The sequence below is a fragment of the Euprymna scolopes genome, chromosome 11 (genome assembly GCF_053919585.1).
Source record: "Euprymna scolopes isolate OS-2025 chromosome 11, ASM5391958v1, whole genome shotgun sequence".
Classification (NCBI taxonomy): domain Eukaryota; kingdom Metazoa; phylum Mollusca; class Cephalopoda; order Sepiida; family Sepiolidae; genus Euprymna; species Euprymna scolopes.
In genome coordinates this window covers 37,174,632-37,191,070 of record NC_136492.1, presented here as the reverse complement: position 1 = coordinate 37,191,070, position 16,439 = coordinate 37,174,632, and the positions used below count along the sequence as shown (strand labels likewise).

Here is a 16,439-nt window from a genome sequence, read left to right as displayed (position 1 = left end):
TGATTGTTTACTGGCAATAACAAGTGTTATTCGCAAGAATTCTCAGTGACAACAAGCATCCCTAGTTTTCCAGCATCCTTTTTCGCTTTCTATTTCCATTTTACCTAAACCATTCTTAGTATTCTTACAATACAACCATAAGTTTCTTGAAATTTGCTAGAGTTATATCAAGGGATATCAAACATGAAAAAAGTTACTTATTCTACATCGATTGGGACATCAAAATCTATGATTTGGCAGATATCCCTTTCTTTCTTGACCTAGTTTCATTGCTTTTCAATTCTGTTTCTAGTTATGTCCACATCATTTGTTTATATGTAATTTTCTATTTTTATCGCATTTTCCATGCAGTCTTTTAAGCGTAAAGATTTGCATTGTACTATATGGACTGTATTTCATACACAACTCTGTTTGATTTTGCATTCCTTGTTAGTGTTAATTGGCTGCATTCAATTATTATATGATTAATCATTTCATATCTTTGTTCACAAAGTCTACATTTATTGTTTTCCTATGTTTCGTTTCTCTTGGCTTTTATATAATTCATACTCATCGTGTTGTTTTGTGTGGCTCTCAGTAGTGATTCCATTTCTTTTTTGAAGTGTACTTTATGTAGTCATGTCCGCGTTATTTCACAGGCCAGTTTTTATAAACATATCATTGTTCATGTAGCTGATTCTTCCAGTTTCGCTGCTCTTTGCATTGTTCATTTTCATAGTTTTGCAGCAGTAATCCGTTTTTCTTTATTCAAATGATGTCATTTTCTTTTTTCTTTTACCATATCAGTTTTTATACTTACCATTCCTTTTTCTTTTTTTTTTCTTTTTACACAGAATCGATCTTATCATCGTTTGGGCGCATGGCCATTAGTTCCTTTGTTCTTTATCAGTTATACTGCCAAGGTATTCTTTTTAGTTTGTTTCTATTTTATAACTTCGTTTTTTGTTCTCTTTATGCATTCTTTTATTTCATCCCTCTTGACTTTATGGTGTATTCTCCAGAACGTCCATATATTTATAGGCATCATGTTTGCTAAGCTACCCAATTGACTCTTAAGTCGGCAGTTTCTGCTGTTTTTAGCTTTCGCTTCCAGTAACGGACACTTTTCATTCAAAATTCGATTTGAATGCTTTAGCTAAACATTGTGGTTGTATTTATTAGATTTTCTTGTCCCTTTTTGCATTTTGCAATACGTTTTAGGTCGTTCATATCCATGAGTTGCTTTTTCTCTTTTGTGTACTTATATCCAGCATTACACTTTCTTAGAATATTGTTAACTGACATCGTAGCTATGTTACGATAAGAAATAAGTGTCCTTGAAAAATGGCTCTCTACATTCATATCTATGGTCATCTCTGATAATTTTGTCAAATATTTTGTACATAATTAAGCGATCAATTATTCATGATTGTGTCATAGACTTTTTGGTAGTCGAATTATTTCATGAGCATGCTCTTTATTCTGATTTTGCTCCGTTCAGTATCTTTTGATTGGTATATAACAGTTTTTTTTGTCCCTCTTGTAGCTTTCCGGCATCTTTTTATCCTTGTTTCAACAGTTATTACGCTAGCAGTTGATATGTTCATCCAGTTGTACCGTTTAAATTCTCCACATTCTATAATTGCTTCCCTTTAATGCTGTCTTAATATGGTTCTTCCCTTAGTCATCTGTGTCTTCCTTTTAGGTTTTGCATTAATTTTTTTCATGATTCATCTTTCAAAGTAGAATGCTTGTTCATCTTTTTGATTGAGATGCCATCATCAGCATCATAATCAGCAGCAGCATTTGAATTGTGATAACTTTTTAAGATCTTGTCTCCTTCAACTCTCAATTAAGGAAGGAGAAATAAAATATTCGTTAAAATTTCATATGTTAGTTTCCAGCGCGTAAATTTGTTAAACATTCTTATAATAATTTGAAATATTTTTTCTGTAATTTTGTAATGTGCCCAGGTAAGGTTCAATATGTACACACACACACACACACACACACACACACACACACACACACACACACACACACACACACACACACACACACACACACACACACACACAAGCGCGCACGTGTAAAATCAACATATTGTCTGTAGACCAATTGTTGCTTTTAGTGTTATTCACTAAAAGATTGTGCAAGCTGTAATTGCACTACATTTTAGCACAAGATTCATTGACATTCAACATGTCTCGATTTTTATTTTTATAATCATATCGAAAAAATAATGTATTTTGACATGGATGTATAACGAATTAACAGCTATCACACACACACACGCACACACACACACACACACAAACACACACACTACACACACATATATATTATTCTGAGAAGAAATCAATAAAAAAGGAAACAAACAAATAAAACGACAAACAGGATTGAAGAAAGCACAGGATCGAGAGGGGGTTGCAAGGACGAAGAAGGGGTCTTGAAGAAACAATGCCTTCTTTTCAATGAGAAAAATATCTAAAAGGAGTGAAAATCATTTCGTCAGTTGCTGTAAATGAACGTTTCATAGGAATGATACGATAATTTACTCCAACTGAAAACTAACATCCTCATCTCGTATTGTTTAATCGTTATTTAAACTTCATTTTTGTTAAATCATTATCGAAATAATTTTAATTATTATTTAAATTTCATTTTTTTAATCATTATCGAAATAATTTTAATTGTTATTTAAATTTAATTCTTTTCAATCATTATAAAAATAATTCAATTCGTTATTTGAATTACAGTGGTTTTCATTTTCAAAATGATTTCAATCGTTATTTAAATTTTATTTTGTTTTAATCATTATTAAAATAATTTCAATCGTAATTTAATATCCCATTATACATCATTCCATCTATATTAACATATATCATTCCATCTATATTAACATACATCATTCCATCTATATTAACATACATCATTCCATCTATATTAACATACATCATTCCATCTATATTAACATACATCATTACATCTACTTGATTCAATTGATTATTTAACGGTTAAACGATACCGTAATATGTAAATTCAAGTTTCAAATCATATTTTAAGTATTTTTGATTAAAAAAAAACTCAAAGAGCATAGTTTAAAAAGGTCGAAAAAAAATTAAATTCAAAAGAAACCTTGGTAGATAACTGTCTGGTAGATACAACTAATAAAGTATGAATTAAATTGTCAGTTTGACCTATCATCGTTCATTTTACTAATTGATTGTGAACATTTATGGCCCAATTATTTCCCTCTGTTAATAAGGTATTCATATAAAGAAAAACACAGAGAAAATTTGCCTTTGTGGTGCAATAATTGATCCAGTTAACACAAGTTAAAACGGGTTCTTGATATGTCACGAGTCCTACATATCCAGCATTGCCACATAGTTATCTAACTTTTAGTATTATATTTTGTAAAGTGTAAACTTTTATGAAGGTAATTGATTAATTGAAACGAATAGTTTTAAAACTATGAATAAAAAGATTTGTTAATGTTTTATTAATCTCCATTTATAAAATGATTGGATGTGAATAATTGTTCTGAAACAATTAAACATGAGAATTTACTAAGAATTTTGAAGACAAAAATAACTTTTTAATCGACAGATTAAACGATCAAAATGATATGAATTAATCCAATTGTATCCTAAAACAATTAAATATTTAATATTTTACCGAGATAAACGAAATGTATTATTAGATCTATTTTCTTACTAACATGAAATTTCTCGCGCAGTAATTGATATATGGCACGATTGGCTAACACAGGCATATGTAGTAATACCTCGACGATTAAAATACTTGGCGTATACTCTGTGTATATACATGTTTATCTTTCGAATTATAACTTGGTGACGCCATACACAATAGTTATCTCCTATAAACATCTCACAAAGTAAGCAAAACCTCTACAAAACAAATCCAATCTTAATGCAATCCGTTTTTTTTTTCAAACTTTACTTTTATGTTCGTTTTTCGTCTCTAAACACTGCCCATTATTGCTCGTTTTTTCATCTGCAAACACTCGCCATTATTGTCCGTTTTTTCGTCTGTCAACTCTCGCCATAATTGTTCGTTTTTTCGTCTGTCAACACCCGCCATAATTGTTTGTTTTTTCCTCTGTCAACACTCGCCATTATTGTCCGTTTTTTCGTATGTCAACTCTCGCCATAATTGTTCGTTTTTTCGTATGTCAACACTCGCCATAATTGTTCGTTTTTTCGTATGCCAACACTCGCCATTATTGTTCTCGTTTATTGTTCGCGTTTTCTTCTGTCAACACTCGCCATTATTGTTCGCGTTTTCGTCTATAATTCTTCGTTTTTTTCATCTGTCAACTCTTGACATTATTATTCGCTTTTTCGTCTCTCAACTCTCGACATTAACTTTCGTTTTTTTCGTCTGTCAATACTGGTCATTATTGCCAGGTTTTTCGTCTGTCAACACTGGCCATAATTGTTCGTTTTTTCGTCTGTCAACACTCGCCATTATGGTTCGTTTTTTCGTTAATCAACACTGGCTATTACTGTTCATTTTTTCAGCTGTCAACTCTCGAAATAATGTTCCATTTTTTTTGTCTGTCAACACTCGCCATTATTGTTCGTTTTCGCTAGTCAACACTGCCCATTACTGTTCGTTTTTCGGCTGTCAACACTCACCATTATTGATCGTTTTTTTTTTTCGTCTGTCAACACTGGCATTTGTTCGTTTGTTCTGTATGTAAACACTCGCAATTATTGGTAATTTTTTCGTCTATTAATACTCGCCATTATTGTTCGTGTTTTCGTCTGTCAACACTCGCCATTGTTTTCCGATTTTCTGTCTGTCAAAAACTGGCCATTACTGTTTTTTTTCGTCTGCAAACACTAGTCATGATTGTTCGTTTTTTCATCTGTCAGTTTTTCGTTTATTTGTCTGTCCACAATCGCTGATATTGTTCGTTTTTTCGTCTGTCAACACTGGTCATTTTTAATGGGCTTTCCGTCTGTAAACACTCGCCATTATTGTTCGTTTTTTCGTCTGCCAACACCCGCCATTATTGTTCGTTTTATCGTCGGTAACACTCGCCATTATTAGTCGTTTTGTTGTCTGTCAACACTCGCCACTATTTTTCTTTTTTCGTCTGTCAACACTAGCCATAATTGTTGGTTGTTTCGTCTGTAAACACTGGCCATTATTGGTCGTTTTTAAATTTCTCATATGTCGACATTATTGTTCGTTTTTCGTCTGTATATACTGATTATTATTGTTCGCTACTCCGTCTTTATTGTTCATTCTGTCGGCAGTCAATACTCGCATTTATTGTTCGTTTGTTTCGTATATTAGCACTCGCCATTATTTTTCGTTTTTTCGTCTGACAACTCTAGCCATTATTGGTCATTTTTGTGAAGGTCAATATTCGCCCTTATTGTCCGTTTTTCCGTCTATCAAGACTCGCAATTATGTTCGTTTTTTTCTGTCTGTCAACACTAGCCATAATTGTCCAATTTTCGTCTGTACACCCTCGCCATTATTGTTTCTTTTTCGTCTGTACACCCTCGCCATTATTGTTTCTTTTTCGTATGTCAAAATTCGCCATTATTGTTTAGTTTTATGTCTGTCAACACTGGCCATTATTTTTCGTTTTTTCGTCTGTTATAACTGGCCATTATTGTTTATTTTTCGTCTGTTATAACTGGCCATTATTGCTCGTTTTTTCGTCTGTTATAACTGGTCATTATTGTTCGTTGTTTCGTATGTTATAACTGGCCATTATTTTTCGTTTTTTCGTCTGTTATAACTAGCCATTATTTTTCGTGTTTTCGTCTGTTATAACTGGCCATTATTTTTCGTTTTTTCGTCTGTTATAACTGGCCATTATTTTTCGTCTGTTATAACTGGCCATTATTGTTCGTTCTTTCGTCTGTTATAACTGGCCATTATTTTTCGTGCTTTCGTCTGTTATAACTGGCCATTATTGTTCGTTTTTTTGTCAGTTATAACTGGTCATTATTGTTCGTTTTTTCGTCTGTTATAACTGGCCATTATTTTTCGTTTTTTCGTGTTATAACTGGCCATTATTGTTCGTTCTTTCGTCTGTTATAACTGGCCATTATTTTTCGTTTTTTTGTCAGTTATAACTGGTCATTATTGTTCGTTTTTTCGTCTGTTATAACTGGCCATTATTTTTCGTTTTTTCGTGTTATAACTGGCCATTATTTTTCGTTTTTTCGTCTGTTATAACTGGCCATTATTTTTCGTTTTTTCGTCTGTTATAACTGGCCATTATTTTTCGTTTTTTCGTCTGTTATAACTGGTCATTATTCTTCTTTTTTCGTCTGTTATAACTGGCCATTATTTTTCGTCTGTTATAACTGGCCATTATTTTTCGTTTTTTCGTCTGTTATAACTGGCCATTATTGTTCGTTTTTTCGTCTGTTATAACTGGCCATTATTTTTCGTTTTTTCGTCTGTTATAACTGGCCATTATTCTTCTGTTTTTCGTCTGTTATAACTGGCCATTATTGTTCTGTTTTTCGTCCGTTATAACTGGCCATTATTCTTCTGTTTTTCGTCTGTTATAACTGGCCATTATTTTTCGTCTGTTATAACTGGCCATTATTTTTCGTTTTTTCGTCTGTTATAACTGGCCATTATTGTTCGTTCTTTCGTCTGTTATAACTGTCCATTATTGTTCGTTTTTTCGTCTGTTATAACTAGCCATTATTGTTCGTTTTTTTGTCTGTTATAACTGGCCATTATTTTTCGTTTTTTTGTCTGTTATAACTAGCCATTATTGTTCGTTTTTTCGTCTGTTATAACTGGCCATTATTTTTCGTTCTTTCGTCTGTTATAACTGGCCATTATTTTTCGTTTTTACGTCTGTTATAACTGGCCATTATTCTTCTGTTTTTCGTCTGTTATAACTGGCCATTATTTTTCGTTTTTTCGTCTGTTATAACTGGCCATTATTTTTCGTTTTTTCGTCTGTTATAACTGGCCATTATTTTTCGTTTTTTTGTCTGTTATAACTAGCCATTATTGTTCGTTTTTTCGTCTGTTATAACTGGCCATTATTTTTCGTTCTTTCGTCTGTTATAACTGGCCATTATTTTTCGTTTTTTCGTCTGTTATAACTGGCCATTATTCTTCTGTTTTTCGTCTGTTATAACTGGCCATTATTTTTATTTTTTTCGTCTGTTATAACTGGCCAATATTTTCATGTTTTTTCGTCTGTCAACAATCGCTGTTTTTGTCTGTTTTTTCGTCTGTCAACACTGGTCAGTACTGTTCGTTTTTTCGTCTGTCAACACTGGTCAGTATTGTTCGTTTTTTCGTCTGTCAACACTGGTCAGTATTGTTCGTTTTTTCGTCTGTCAACACTGGTCAGTATCGTTCGTTTTTTCGTCTGTCAACACTCGCTATTATTTTTCATTTTCCGTCTGTCAACACTCCCCATAATTGTTAGTTTGAAAAATTATGTTTGGCATTCGTTCCTGCGGTCGATCAACGGGCAAAATCACTGCTCACACAAATTCTCCCAACTGATTTTGCACCTTCTCAAACGTCAAATGATTTCTTGATCCTCTCCCTCCGACAAGTGACCTGGTTTTATAAGGCACTCGCACGTGATCTCGCGAGACTTCCTTCACTACAAAACGTCACGGCCGCCATGATGGACTCTTTATTTCTTTCTCGGCGCGCGCAACTCACAGGACAGACAGACACTAGGACGTTTGTACGGTAATCCCCCCCCCCGATCTCATTATCAAAAAGATGGCAAAGGGGTGGTGGTCGTTTCCGCCGGGTGCTTTTTCGAGGGGGGCGACACACGCCTCATCTTCACTTGTGCTTTCGTCTTCGGTCTGAGGGTCGAGCATCTGTGTCTCCTCATCTTCTTCTATGTCTCCTGGGAGGCTACTAATCTCAGAATCACTATCTGATGGTGGTGCTGCAACCAAGAGTGATGCTTCGCTAGATTCTAACTGATTCGGTCGTGTCGTCTAGTGATGGTTGTGTTACTAACCGTATGTCTTTAACATGATGGGGCACGCCGTCGACCCACACTGCTTGTGGGTTGATTATTTCAGTGACTTGCCCGACTCCATACCTTGTCGTGCACTTTCCTCGTGGGTTTTTGATCCACACAACATCCCCTTTCCTCACTCTCTCTCCGGCTACTTCCAGTTCAGGCAGCGGGTTCGTCTCTATACCCTTCACCCTGACATGATACCTATGCATTGTATTAGTCGGCGCCGTAGAGGGCGAAACATCATCTTTCGGCGTTACATTGTACAAATAAACTGCCTCGAACACTGTGCAGCCTGATCTAGCCGCGATTGTTTTGACAGTTCGATGATTCTGTTCAGTGATCCCATTTCCACTAGGTACATGGGCGCATCGAAATCTCAGATGTACACCCCAGCTGTCCGTAAACTTTCTAAACTGCTCACTGGTAAATGCAGCACCATTGTCAAGCAATATCTCTGTTGGAGGTCCACGTTCAAAGAAAATATTGTTTAGTTGACGGGCAATAGTGACTGTATCTTGTCGACGCAGCATACGCCATATGGCAAACCTTGATGGACCGCAATCAATGAGAGTCAGGAAATCCTCGCCATTGTGGTGAATAATGTCTATCGCTAGCCGGCTCCAGTGGTTCCTAACTTCCAACTTCCCCTTTTCCCATCGAACGGGTGCCGTGTCAATGGACTGCCATTCCACGCAGTTTTTGACCACTTTCATGACGTCTGCCCTTCGCACTCATGGTTCAACCAACTTAGCGAAATATAGGGCCCACTTGACTTCAGGATGCCCGCTTTGTTGGTGGATTTCCTTAATCTGATTAGATTGACCAGGGATTATAGATGCGGCATAGGGAGAGTGTGTACGTTCAACAGTTCTTTTTATGACATCAAGCCATCTTTGAGGTACCCTTAAACAATCTGCCTTGTTTATGCTGGATCTGACCAGGGACATCTCCATTGATAGTGCATATTCATTCACCAGGCTCATGATCGTGTCGAGCCGCCGACGGATGAGCATCTCGCTCGTTGCTTTGGTTCGCACTCTAGCCCGTCCGGTAAGAGTGTATGAAATCCACTTACGGACGCAAGCAGCATCTGTGAATAGTCACAAGGTGGTTGTCTTCCAAAGGATTGCCAAGTTATCCCCTTGATCACTGCATCGAGTTCTGCCAGGTTTATGTGTTGGGAGTCCTTTTCTGGGCATAACCAGCAAGCGTCTTCCACTACGGCTCCATCATGGACTAACGACACGCCAATGGCAAGGGAGCTTGCATCAAGTCGTGCACTACGGTCCTGGCTGTCAACACACTATCTACCCCGTGCTGGACCTTCTTTGTGCACTGGTGAGAACCTCTCTGACAATTGTATTTAGAGCGGCGTCATAAATTTTGTCATTCCATCCGGTGGTGACGTCAGAGACTCTCCGTTTGATGAATGCCACTGCAATATAAAGCCAGCCACCCACAGGAAGGTGTCCAACCAACTTTCCGCACAATGAAAATACGTTCTGTCGCGTGAAAACACAGGGCATACCTGGGATATCATTGCCTCGTTTCCAACACAGGATATTATCTTCTTCCCAGACTTTCAAAAAGAGCACTCTTGCACCGTCCTGTAGCCTTTCTGGTTCCTTACTGAGAAGGCCAAAGTTGTGAAGATGTTCTTTTAAAATTTCTTCATCCACATACACATCGTCAATATATGCGATGTTGCCCGCTGAATGCGCTCATCCTTAGTCAATATAGCGTCAACAATCCTTTGCATAATTGATAGTGCCACATTAAGCCCAAATCCCATGGGGGTTAAACAATATCTTTCTCCCTTGATGAGCACCGTTTGATGACTGGTGTACATGCACTTGAAGATATGCTTTACGAAGATCCAGCACAGATACATTAGATCCTGCTTGCCACCATTCCCTCAACTTCTCAGTACATACATCCGCGCAGGCTGTAAAAGGATTTACGTGCTCGTTTAGTTCTCGATAGTCGAGTACCGGCCTCACCTTCTGTTTATTATGCTGGATAACCACCATTAACGGGATCAGACACTTTGGGGGCCCAATTCCTTCTCTGGATAGGGAACTAGCCATCCATTTCTTTTTATCCAAGTCTGTAGTTCCTTATCGTATTCTCCAGGGGGAATTTTATATTCCGGAACCCTATTGTACAACTTCCCGGGTGGCTGCTCGTCCGACCATTTCCAAGAAACTGTCCAGGACCTCGTACGTTGGTCGAATTCCGCATGAAAGTCAGGCTGTTCCAATTTCATGGATGCACCCAGAGCAAGGCAGGCGTTAGAGAAATGTGCCCTACCCTCACCATCAATACAGACCTCACCCAATTCTTTGATGACATCCATTCCTAACAGCAGGTCATAACCAAGGAAGTCCCCGCTCACAACCAGGGCTCGTACGGTTACTGTAGGCCCATCACCAACACGTGTACGAATGACACTAACTCCACAAGAGTTTTTACTTCCGGTTTTAACGACTCTAACCTTGAAATATAACTATACTTTTATTTATTATTGCTTGCAACTAAACATTTATTTTTACACAAAGAATTAATTGTAAGGAAAAAGTGTAAGGAAAAATTCAAGATGGCGCCCGACTCTCTCTTTAACACGGTAAGATATTCTCAACACGGCACAAGAAGCAACAGCCACACCATTCCCCAGCCAACTCAATCGTCACTCGCCACGTCTTTCCCCTCACCCGCTTTTATCGTCGTTCTAGGCCGGCTAAATTTGCATATTCCGAGAATTCGTGTGACTTTGCGAGACATCATACTTTACAAAAGACGGCGGTCGCCATCTTGGTCTTTCCTTTCTATTTTTGGTCGGTAACGCTGAGCTGGTCTCGAGGTAAGTCTTTTTCCCCTCATCCGTCTCTCCCACGTACCCACACAACACGCAAACACGCGGGCGCTTATCTCCTGGATGCACGTTACACTCCCCCCTGATCTGATGATCACATAGAGAGCACTGGGGGGGCCTTTTAGTGCGTGTGCTTCTGCGAAGAGGTACATTCACTGTTTCAGATTCGGGCTCTGGATCTGGTTCCGCCTCATCAGATGAAGTATCGCTATCAGTCTCTGGAAGGGGCTCACTGAATCCGTGCATCGGCAGCTCATCGCTAGACGCTTCACTGCTTTCTTCTGTAGTTGTATGACGCACCTCGGTAGCTGGGCGAAGATCTCGCACATGTCGTGGGGTTCCATCGACCAAAACAGACTGCTGGCTAATCACTCCAGATATGTGTCCTCGCTTAAACTTGTCGGTGCACCGATTTCCTGGAGGCCGCACCCACACTGGATCTCCCACTTCATATCTGCTATATGTTCCCTTGTCGGTTGGCTGCGTAGTGTTGATTCCCTTCACTCCGACTCGGTACGTGTAAATAGCATTCGCAGGTGCGGTTGAAGGGGACGTCCCGTCCTTTGGCGTAATGTTGTACCAATATGTTGCTTCCGCAATAGTACATCGCTTCCTGGCAGCAATTCTCTTGATGCTGCGATGGCTTCTTTCAGCAATGCCATTTCCTGACGGAACATGCGCACATCGCAACCGTAGTCGGACGCCCCACTCATCTAACAACTGCCGGACTTGCTGGCTACAAAACGCTGCATCATTGTCAGTCAGGAGCTCTTCCAGCGCACCTCGCTCAAAAAAAATGGATGATAGGTGGCGAACAACATTTGCTGAATCCTGTCTGGTCATCTGCCGCCACACCGCAAATCTCGTAGGCCCGCAATCAATGAGAGTTAGAAAGGGCTTGCCACTGTAATGGGTAATATCCATGGCCAGCCGCTGCCACACACTCTCAACTTCCAAGCGACCCTTCTGCCATCGCTCTGGTGCAGGATCAATAGACTGGCAAGCCTCACAATTTCTGACGATCTGTCTGACATCCATCTTGGTCACTGCTGGGTATGCACGCCTCACAAAATAAAGGGTCCTCTTGATACCCGGATGTCCGCTCTGTGCATGAATTTTTTGTATTTGACATGGGTCGATTGCAACTGCACAAGATCGAGCAGTAATCTCCATTCCCATCTTCGCGGCTTCATACCATTTGTGAGGTACACGGGTCAGTTGGTCAGCACGATTACAATGTGATGGCACCAGAGTGACGCTCAGTGATAGCCCATACTCAGATACCAGGTTTTTTAGCGTGTCTAGCCTTCTCCGTATCAACATTTCGCTTGCTGCCTTGGTACGGATTCGTGTCCGTCCTGAAAGTGTGTCAGACACCCAGTGGTAGACACAGAGAGAATCTGTGTACAAGGTCAACTTCGTAGACTGCCACTGCAGGGCCAGATTTACCCCCTTTACAACAGCGTCCAGCTCTGCCAGGTTGATATGCTGAGAATCTGTTACGGGCCGCAGCCAACACGCATCCTCGAACACATTTCCTCCTTGCTCCAACGATACTCCCAACGCCAAAGAACTGGCATCAACCCACACACCTACGTTGTCTCCATTAACACACCACCGCCCACAGGCAGGGTCCTTCTTGTTCACTCTCTCCAGTGTCTCTTTAATCATCAGAGTTAGTAGGACATCATCGGATATGTCATCCCAACCCGTGGTTGTTAAATTTGCTCTGCGTTTAATCACACCAACAGCTGCGCGGAGCCAGCCACAGGCCGGTAAGTGACCAACAAGTTTTCCACACCAAGAAAAAACGGTCCGCCTTGTAACGAGGTTGGGGATGCTTGGAATTTCACTGCCACGCCTCCATTGTAGGGTGCCATCTTCTTCATAAACATCCAATCCCAATACACGTGCTCCTTCCCTTAAACGTTCGGGATTCTTGCATTCCAGACCAAACTGAGCCAACTTTTCTTTGACACACGACGCAGACTGTACATCTTCATTGACGTATACGTCATCAATGTAAGCTGACGTTGTCCCTCATGGACTTTTCTTGGGACAATACTGTGTTGACAATAGTCTTCATGATCTGTGGTGCCACATTTAGGCCAAAGCCAAGGCGTGTAAGGCAGTACCTCTGCCCCTGGAACCAAACTGTCTGGAACGGCCACAACGTCTCATCAACTCGCACCTGTAAATAGGCTTTTCGCAAATCCAATATTGAGACATTAGTGCCTTTCTGACGCCATTCCCTCAACTTACTGGCGCATACGTCAGCATCGGCAGTGTAGGCTTCACTATGCTTGTTAAGCTCCCTATAGTCCAGCACGGGCCGTACTTTCGACTTGTTATGCTGGACTACTGCCATCAAGGGTATTAGACCCTTCGGAGGCCCAAGCTTGTCCTCAGGGTAGGGGATTAACCAGCCATCTTGGATCCACGCCTTTAGTTCTCTTTCGTATTCTGCTCGGGCCTCACTGGGTATAGGGTACTCTGCAACCCCATTCTTGAGTTTAGTCGGTGCCATTCCCTCGGTCCACTTCCAAGATGCAATCCAGGCCCTCTTGCGCGAGTCGTAGTCCACTGTAAAATCCGGCCGATCGATATGGAGCGCTGCACACACTGGGGCCTCTAAGAATCGCACCTTTCCATCCCGATTAATTGCGACTCCCCCCAGCGCCTTGATGGCGTCGTATCCGAGCAACAGGTCAAACCCCAGGAGATTTCCTTGGGTCACGAGCACATTGATCTTAGTGGCTGCACCGGTGTCCGTGTAGATCTTGACAGTTCCAGCTCCACAGCATGTCTGGGTCTCGCCTCCTATCGTGGTGACTTTGATCTTCCTCTTAGTCCAACTTGGACACAGCCTGGTGCTCACTATAGTATGCGAACAGCCTGAGTCGAGAAGTGCTGAGCAGGGTATCCTGTTTACGTAGACGGTCATTACTGGTTGCGCCTTGTTCAAATTTTGCTCGGGGAGCAGGGCGGCGCTGACGTCCTCTCCCCTGATACGTTTCCCGCACAGTTTTGGGCTAGATGCTCCAAACCGCCACACTTAAAACAGCACACGCCCCCTGTTGGTGCAATTCCTTGCAAAATGTCCGCGTCGGCCGCAGCGAAAACATTTCCCATTGCTTGCAGGGTTCTGATTCGGAATCTCCCGAGCGCCAATCTGGCCTGTCTGTGTCGCCATCACAACTGGTTCCCCCAGGTCCTCCTCATCTTTGATGATGGCTCGAGCACGTTCCATCAAGTGTTCCATGGTCGTTGTTGAAACGCTGGTTGAGGCTCTCAGTAGCTGCTTCACCCGAATGGGAAGGCCTGCCACAAACGCGTACGCGAGCGTCCGCTCCGACACCCCTCCACCGAACAGAACTGCGAGTTTCTTTAACTCAGCGAAGAAAACGTCCACGCTTTCCTCCGGTAGAAGTTTTTGGGAAGCAAATTTTTCATAGGCCGTACAAGGATCCATGGCAAATGCCTTGTACAGCGCAGCTTTAATTGCGGTGACATCTCCCTTTTCGGCAGCACTGAGTTGCTGATATACACTCAAGGCACCCCCAGCCAATCTCAGGGGAATTACAGTGTGTACCCTTTTCACCTCACAAAGGTCGCACGTCAGCTCGACCCTTTCAACCCAGTCGACGATGGACGTGGACCCGTCAAACTCGGGTATGAGCTTTAAGTCAAATTTCGACTCGGTCATAGTCCTAGAGGCCAAATGGCCGGAATAGCTTGTAAGGAAAAAGTGTAAGGAAAAATTCAAGATGGCGCCCGACTCTCTCTTTAACACGGTAAGATATCCTCAACACGGCACAAGAAGCAACAGCCACACGAGTCCCCAGCCAACTCAATCGTCACTCGCCACGTCTTTCCCCTCACCCGCTTTTATCGTCGTTCTAGGCCGGCTAAATTTGCATATTCCGAGAATTCGTGTGACTTTGCGAGACATCATACTTTACAAAAGACGGCGGTCGCCATCTTGGTCTTTCCTCTCTATTTTTGGTCGGTAACGCTGAGCTGGTCTCGAGGTAAGTCTTTTTCCCCTCATCCGTCTCTCCCACGTACCCACACAACACGCAAACACGCGGGCGCTTATCTCCTGGATGCACGTTACATTAATTCTTTACTGTTTATTATTACAACGCAATGATATCGTGAATTCACTTGCATTACACTTAAATTAAAATTAAAACAAATAAATTCATTTAGAATTCGAGAAAACAAAAAAAATTCATTTTGAATTCGTTCACTGCGGAATTGATATTTGACTTATTCACTTTTTAGTTAATTCTTCACGTTTTTTTTTCGTTTTGTTTTTGCGCTTTCGCCTCAATGAGTTCCAGCCCCCCCCCTCAAACATTTTTGGATTTTTCAAACACCCGGACACCGCCGGACCGTTCGTATTGCATCACGTCCATTTTTTCTTTGTTTTTTTTCAGGGTTTTTTCTTGGTAGTTTAAACATTGTTTGTTTTTATAACATTTAAACAGGGTTATTACTTCGCTTTGTTTTCATTTACCTTTTTTTTGGGGGGGGGGGGGTAAATGAAAACAAAGCGAAGTAATAACCCTGTAAACTATATTTAACACTGAAAAAAGTCCAACTATGTATTTAGCCATGTACAAACTATTAACGCACCAAACTTGGTCTTATTGTTTAGTCGTATTAGCTTTTGTCAGACCAAATGATAATTTAATATTAATACAATTTAATAAAATTAATAATAATAATAATAATAATAATAATAATAATAAAATAATAATATTAAAACAATTTAATAAAAATAAAATCACAAAAATTAAGCAACAGTGATTTTACTATTGTGATGAGCGACCTTTTAAAAAAAAGAAGTATGAGTTTTTGCGTTTTAAAGAGTTGCATTTTGAACTAAATAATTTTCGAAACCTGTTTTATTTATTATTAATGTTCTGATCTTTGCGCAATATTTTAAAGAGAAAAGGATGTTAGCCTATAAAAATTGACACAGATTTGGGGACACAATTTTTATGTAATTGTAATTTCAATTTTTCTTAGGAAATTGGTCTGGGGTTCGGTACACAGTTATAGTTTGACAAGGGTGGCAGGTAAAATTTGACGGGACTAAAGATAAGATATCTTGCCTGATGCCATGGGGAAACTCTACCAATGGAAAAATGCTGAAAAAAATGTACATGTTGTTTTAAAAAGCACACAAAAAATAATTATATATAAATATGCATATATATATATATATATATATATATATATATATATATATATATATATATATATATATATATATATATATATATATATATGCGCGTTCTATGCTTTATTCAATGTATTTCAAATTTTTGGGTCTGTTCTGCGCGTTTCATATTTGGTGCAATTTTCAAACAGGAGTAATGAGTTTAAAAAATTTTTTTATAAGAATGTATGAAATTTTATTTTCAATTGTTTTTATAGTTACGTATAGATTGCTGTACATATATGTATTTTATAATTGTTTGGTCGCAATATTTAATAAAGACTAAATAAGTACTTATATGTTATTGTTGATCAAGTTTAAAATACAATATATGAAATGAT

The 16,439-nt window shown here is 39.7% G+C and overlaps 1 protein-coding gene across 6 annotated transcripts in view; it reads right to left on the bottom strand.

Annotated features, from left to right (window-relative positions):
* The window catches only part of LOC145287834 (Na(+)/H(+) exchanger beta-like), a 1,099,100-nt gene that overhangs the window by 79,413 nt on the left and 1,003,248 nt on the right, over positions 1-16,439 (bottom strand). For 3 of the 6 annotated variants that reach the window (XM_080135700.1, XM_080135704.1, XM_080135701.1), the window contains one exon: positions 15,992-16,027. The exons of the other annotated variants lie outside the window; for them this stretch is intronic. In XM_080135700.1, the coding sequence (XP_079991826.1) occupies positions 15,992-16,027 (36 nt within the window). The remainder of the gene's footprint in view (positions 1-15,991; positions 16,028-16,439) is intronic. 6 annotated transcript variants of the gene reach the window in all.